The 6,414-nt window shown below is 53.3% G+C and overlaps 1 protein-coding gene and 1 long non-coding RNA gene across 2 annotated transcripts; one reads left to right on the top strand and one right to left on the bottom strand.

Annotated features, from left to right (window-relative positions):
- Positions 1 to 910: 910 nt before the first annotated feature.
- On the top strand, positions 911 to 2,125 carry LOC135369204 (uncharacterized). The gene is made up of 2 exons (XR_010414970.1): positions 911 to 1,525; positions 1,949 to 2,125. It is a non-coding gene; the product is annotated as an uncharacterized LOC135369204 (long non-coding RNA).
- Positions 2,126 to 3,369: 1,244 nt separating this feature from the next.
- Positions 3,370 to 5,800, bottom strand: LOC135369135 (uncharacterized). The gene is made up of 3 exons (XM_064602796.1): positions 4,817 to 5,800; positions 4,372 to 4,718; positions 3,370 to 4,222 (listed from the first exon to the last, which is right to left on the bottom strand). The coding sequence occupies exons 1-3, from the start codon at positions 5,798 to 5,800 to the stop codon at positions 3,370 to 3,372; spliced, it is 2,184 nt and encodes a 727-aa protein (XP_064458866.1).
- Positions 5,801 to 6,414: the final 614 nt, after the last annotated feature.

The raw sequence follows: 6,414 nt of genomic DNA, 5'->3' as shown, positions 1-6,414 counted from the left end.
TTCTGCATGTAGTTTTTTTCTTTTTGTACAAGGCATATTCTTGACGATAGTGCTGCCTTGAATGGGAGTAGAGCTATTCTTAATAATTTTGCGATTCATTTAGTTCAGAGAGTAACCGCGAGGGGGACAGGTGTGTGACTTTATGTCTTGCTGAACCATTTTTTTCCTGTACAGTAAGACTTTGGGAATGAAATGCTACAATCTCCTCTTGTCTATGGTGTTTTTTGCAATAGTTCCCTACGCAATCATTATAGTAGAATAAAGGAAATAATCTAGGGATAGTGGTTCAATAAATAACAGGTGCCCTGTCTAGAGCGTACGCGTCCTTGAGCCACGCACCTGCATGATGACCGTATACCGAGAGACTATTGTTTCAGGTTGACCTTGTCTAGAGGAGCATTAGTGGAAAAAAACTGTGTAGCCCTGAGACAATAGGATGACGTTACGACCAATGAGAACGGCCAGCAGGGGGCGCAAGGATTCACTTCTCTCTTGGACACTGACGGGTCTCGACACGCAAATTCTGCTCCTGGCGTTGGCCGTCAGTGGAAGAGCGTAGCTTCGGTGGGGTTCTGTCTGCCTCTGATGGGGTGCGGATGTGTGGTTCGTCACTGGTGAATGGTGTTTGACGATGCAGGTGGATTTTGTGACGAGCGGATTTACAATGAGGGAATGCTGTGAACGGGAAAAATGATTGTGAGTGTCTTTTTCACTCTGTTCAAGTGTTTTTTTCCTCTGTTGCCCAGCAGTCGTACGATTTGTCCTGACGTGTCCTGACATGCCCCGATATGCATGCTTTCCTTTGTTGACGCTTAGTATTTTTTCTCTTTTGACAAGGAACATTGTTGTCTTGACGATAGTGCTGCCCTGAGTTCTGCGCGCGTTGATTTTTGAGTGTCTAGTCCTCTTATTAGCCGTTGTTGGAGTTACATGTTAGGATGTTTTGTTCTTTTGCAAGTCTCATTTAGTAAGACTTTGGAATTCCTTCGATCAGCTTTCATGCATGGTGCTCTTCTGCAATAGTTTCCTATGCAATCGTTATAGAAGAATAAAGGAAATAATCTTGGGATAGTGATACAATAAATATTAGGTCCCCTGTCTAGAGCGCACGCGTCCTTGAGCCACGCAGGTGCATGATGACGTCATACCATGGCTTCACTGCAGATTGACCAAAGGAGCATTAGTGGAAAAAAAACAGTGTAGCCCTGAGACAATAGGATGATGTCTGGACCAATGAGAACTGCCAGCAGGGGGCGCAGGAATGCTCTTCTCACTTAGCCTCACGACCAATGAGCAACGAGAGAAGAGGGCGCAGGAATGCTCTTCTCTCTTAGCCTCTCGCAGGTGGCGGCAGGAGCGCGCAGAGGGCGCTACGAGCGCGCGCATGCGTAGCACCCGTAGAGTGGCGCTTACGTCAGTCCACCTCTGGCTCTCGTTGGGAGAAGACGTGTGGTCGTTCGCTCCGTCGACACTTGATCCCTGGCTGTCGACGAGAGCAGTCGCATCGGTCTGCGCTCCTACTGTGGTGAGGTGATTTGTTGTGTAACTAATGCTTTCGCCAACTTTGTTCCCGCTTTGTTTGCGATTTTCGTGCCCGTGCACGTCGGGTGCTGGTTGCTGTTGTCCGGGCATTCCCGCCATTTTCTATCATCTTCTGCCTTGGGAACGGGAGTAGCGCTGGCGTGATTCTTAATAATTTTGTTGTGAGATTAGTTGAGAAAGTAACCGCTAGGGGATGCAGCTGCGGGGCTTTATACAGCAGAAAAACCATTACGAGTCAGTTCTCTGCCTGCCTCTCGGATGGAGCAGTCGCATCGTTCTGCGCTCCTGTTGTGGTGGGATCATTTGTTGTGTAACTAATTGTTTTTTCTTGTTAGCTATTGATGGTTTGCATACTCTTGCTTTCCCAGCCTCTGTATTACGAGTGTTTTTCTCCTTGCATGTCCAGAGCTGTCCTAACCTGCCCAGACATGCCATGATGACGTCACAGCTGACGTCACAGGATGTGCGGAACTGGTGCTGCGATGCTTTGCAACCTGCCTCAGTGCTCCGTCGCCCAGCGGCCTTTCCGGGCCGCTTTCTTCAAGATGATGTCGTTGATCTTCAACTAAACTCCTTCTCTCCACTCTATCTCTATCTTTTTATTTTATTTTCTACCTATTTTTTTTATTTTTTATCAGCTCAAGTAGCCGGAAACTCACACAATGGTCTGGACGTGTCTTAGATGATCCCCAATCAGTGTAATGACCCCTGGTGGGTCCTGATTAATGTGGGGGGTCCCAATTAGCTCTAATTGCTAATTAATGGCGTCCAGACGAAGATGTGAGTTTCCGGATACTTGAGCTGATCCCATACTACTCTCCGCCGAGCTACACTTGAGATCCTGCTTTAGCGAGGAGCGTAGGCCGAGGAGCACCCATAGCAAATGGTCAACCCAGTTAGTGGGCTCAGGCTGGGAACAGAGGGCTGCTTTTAGCTGGCGGTGCAGCCGCTCCACCATCCCGTTTGCCGCGGGGTGGTAGGCCGTCGTCAGCATATGCTTGGCTCCGCTAGCTTTCAGAAGAGACGTGAAGGAGCGGGATGTGAGCTGGCGTCCCCTGTCGGTGGTCACAATGTCAGGGCACCCGAAACGGGCGACCCAACCGAGTAGAAACGCGCGGCCGACGGTATCCGCCGTCGCGTCTGGGATAGGTACAGCCTCTACCCAGCGCGTAAAGCGGTCCACGCAGGTGAAGAGATACTGGCAGCCGAGTGAAGAGGGAAGTGGACCAACCAGGTCCAAATGAACGTGGCAGAACCGGCCTTCGGGCGTGGGGAACGCTTTGAGTGGCGTCCTGGATGTGGCGTTCAACTTTGGTCCGCTGGCAAGCAAGACAGGAGCGGGTCCCGCTTCGGATGTCCTTGTTGATATTTGGCCAGACGTAGCGGGTTGCAATGGCCTTCTGTGTAGCGCGCACGCCGGTGTGGACGAGGCTGTGGTACTCGCTGAAGATCTGGCGGCGTAGCGGCTCGGGTACGAAGGGGCGAGGATGCGCAGTGGACACGTCGCAGAAAAGAGTGTCGACGCAACCAGGGAGGTGTATCTTTTGAAGGACGAGGGAGGATTCGCCAGCGAGGTAATCCTTGATCTCAGCGTCATTAGCCTGGGCGTTGAGGAGATCACTGACACTCACCGGGTATGGTAAGTAGGGAACAGCATTGATGCGTGAAAGAGCGTCAGCTGCCGAGTTGTCAACGCCGGGGATATGGCGAACGTCGGTGCAAAACTCTGAGATAAAAGCAAGCTGGCGGATCTCACGCTCACAGTAGCCGGAGTGGTTGCCAGAGAATGCATATGACAACGGCTTGTGGTCGGTCAGAATGTGGAAGTCACGCCCTTCCAGGTGAGAGCGGAAGTGTCGCACGGCCGCGTATACAGCGAGAAGCTCGCACCCAAACGTGCTGTAGTGGGTCTCGGCGGTCTTGAGGCGGCGAGAGAAAAAAACCAAGCGGCTGCCACATGCCATCAACGAACTGCTGTAGAACGGCGCCAGCATCCGTGGTAGAGGCATCAGTCATGAGGCGGGTTGGTGCCGAAGGAAGTGGATGGACGAGCAGTGTTGCATTGGCAAGGCCGATTTTCGCTTCGACAAATGAGGCCCCCACTTCCGGCGTCCAGGACAACAGGGAGGTCGCCGACTTGGGCGCCCGGAGAAGGTCCGTGAGTGGTTGGACAATGTGTGCGCAGCCGGGGATGAACCTCCGATGAAAATTCAGCAGTCCAAGGAACTGTCGCAACTGCCGTAACGATTGCGGACGGGGAAATTCACGAATGGCCTCCACCTTGGTTTCGAGAGGACGAACGCCGTGCTGATCGATATGGTGTCCCAGAAACTTCGCTTCGCTCTGCCCGAAACTGCACTTCTTAACGTTAATGACAAGGCCGTGGTCTTGAAGACGTGCGAATACCTGCCGGAGATGCACAATATGCTCCTCCTGCGAGGCGCTTGCAATGAGGAGGTCGTCAATATAGGCGCAGACGAAAGGCAAGCCTCGCAGGACGTTGTTAATGAAGCGTTGGAAGCTCTGTGCAGCATTGCGTAACCCGAAAGGCATCTTGACGAATTCAAAGAGTCCAAAGGGTGTTATGACGGCCGTTTTAGGTATGTCAGGCGGGTGCACCGGAATCTGGTGATAGGCTTTCACCAAGTCCAGGGTCGTGAAGACGGTGCAGTCCGCAAGACTGGCAGTAAAATCGTGGATGTGAGGTAGAGGGTATCTGTCTGGAATAGTCCTGGTGTTGAGAGCCCTATAATCGCCTCATGGCCTCCAATCGCCTGGTCCTTCTTCGGCACCATATGTAGCGGGGATGCCCAGCTGCTGGAGGATTGCCGAATGATGCCTAAGTCCAGCATGTGGTCAAACTCGCGTTTGGCGACAGCCAGGCGGTCACCGTGGAGGCGGCGGAAGCAGGAGGAGATTGGAGAGCCGGTGGTAGTAATATGATGGGTCACGTCGTGCTTGACCGGTGCCTTCAAGTTGCAGGGCTTGGTGATATCCGGAAACTCGTCCAAGAGCGCGTCATACGGGGAAGCCGGACGCAGCGCGCGGATACCAGTTGGGACTTCCGGAGAAGACAGGCCCTTCACTTCAAGCGTTGTGGTGTTGTCAAGAAGGCGTCGATGGCGGACGTTAACGGACAGGTTGCAGGCAGCCAAGAAATCGGCGCCTAGAATAGGCTGAGAGACGTCCGCAAGAGCGAAGAACCAACGAAATGTCCTCCTCAGGCCAAGGTCCAACGTCAAACAGCGTAGGCCGTACGTTTTGATTGCGATACCGTTGGCAGCTTGAAGGTTAAAGCCGCTGTGCGAACGGCGACGATCTGCGGCAGACGCTGGGAGCACGCTGATCTCAGCGCGGTATCAACCAGGAGGCGGTATCCAGCAACGCGGTCACATACGACGAAAAGGCGGCTGGGGGTTGGGCCGGGATCGCTTGCCACCATCAGTGATCGGCCCGCGAGTTTCCCTGCCAGGCACTGGGTGAAATGCAGCGCTGGGGTCGATGTCGGAAGCGGTGGTGGTACCAACAAAGGGTGGCACGGGAACGAATATCTTCTGACGGCGGAGGCGGAGGGGTGGCCGATTGACGACGGGCCGGTGGAGGTCGAGAAGTGGAGCGGCGATGACGTCTTCAGCGACTTGCAGAGAGTGAGTGGAACGCGTCTTCGGAGGTCTTCGGATCCTGCCATAACCATGCGCATTGCCTGCGGCAAACGCTGAAGAAATAATTCCCGCAAGAGCGGCTGCTGGCTCTGACTGGCGGAATCTCCGAGCAGCTGCTTCATTCGGTGCAGCAGCTGTGATGGCTTACGGTCACCAAGGTCTTCTTCAGAAAGTAGCTGCTGAAACCGGGCACGTTCGGAAACTTCCAGGCGATCTAAAATGACGCTCTTAAGAACGTCGTAGGCCTCAGTAAGGAAAACTGGGGCGAGGACATCATCCAGCTCGGCCGCAATTTCCGGAGGAAGGCCTGCAAGGACGTGGAAGTACTTCGACTGTTGGCTCTGTATGTGCCGAAGCGCAAATTGTGCCTCCACTTGCCGGAACCACGACGGAGGGTTCTGTCGCCAAAAAGGGGGAAGTCGCAGCTGTGGCGGGGCGGCGGCCGAAATGGCCGGGTCCACTGTCGGAGTTGCGGGCAGCGGTGTGCCAGCAGCAGGGACAGTTTGCGGCGGGAGGGTTCCATGAAACCCGACGAAGGTTTGCGCAAGGGCCCGAAACTCGCCAGTTCCTTTGCGGGATAAAGTGAGGCGCTTCATGCGTTTCACGTCATCGGACGTCAAAAAACGTCACAAATTGAACGTCATGGAGACATCCTTTGGCTAGTGATTGCTGATTGGTTCCCATGAGGATGAATCCGTTTTCTGAGCGATGATTGGCTGTTTTCAAATTTGTTCGCGAGCGCTCGAACCGGCCACAGCGCGGCGGCTGTGCCGGTTGGAACCGGCGTCCACGGAGTCGCCGGCGTCCGTTTCGGGCGGCTCGTGTTGTGTAGCGATTGTGTTGGACTATGAGTTCTGATTTTTCCTGTTTAAAAACGCAAGCTGTATCTTGTGAGCGCCCTTGAACAGTCACAGCTGCCAGGGAAGATGCCTGCGCAACATTTCTGCTCTGATTCTTGGTGTAGAAACTATTCGAGCGTCCGAACGCCTCGTACCCGATACCTGGTCAACGACTGCCGAGAGGTAAGTCATTTGTCGTTGCTTGTTGCCTTACAACACCGCATTCACTTCGTGTATTGTGAATAAGTTGCTTAACAGTTACCGGAATACGTGGTGACCGAGACAGACAGCGTAGCTTTGCAGATACGATGGTAGACTATATCTCTTTTCGTAAAACAATATCATCTAAACGTTATGATTAAATACCCGTT

Source organism: Ornithodoros turicata, chromosome 9, assembly GCF_037126465.1.
Source record: "Ornithodoros turicata isolate Travis chromosome 9, ASM3712646v1, whole genome shotgun sequence".
Taxonomy (NCBI): Eukaryota; Metazoa; Arthropoda; class Arachnida; order Ixodida; family Argasidae; genus Ornithodoros; species Ornithodoros turicata.
The sequence above is the reverse complement of the archived record's forward strand: the minus strand, read 5'-3'. Positions and strand labels throughout refer to the sequence as shown.

Excerpts from the sequence above, each read along its gene's own strand:
- LOC135369135 (XM_064602796.1), bottom strand. The coding sequence starts at position 5,800 with ATGAAGCGCCTCACTTTATCCCGCAAAGGAACTGGCGAGTTTCGGGCC. Across the intron at positions 4,719-4,816 it reads TAACCTTCAAGCTGCCAACG|CCTATTCTAGGCGCCGATTT; the intron begins GTATCGCAATCA and ends GACGTCTCTCAG. Across the intron at positions 4,223-4,371 it reads CTGGACTTAGGCATCATTCG|TCTTGCGGACTGCACCGTCT; the intron begins GCAATCCTCCAG and ends TTTTACTGCCAG.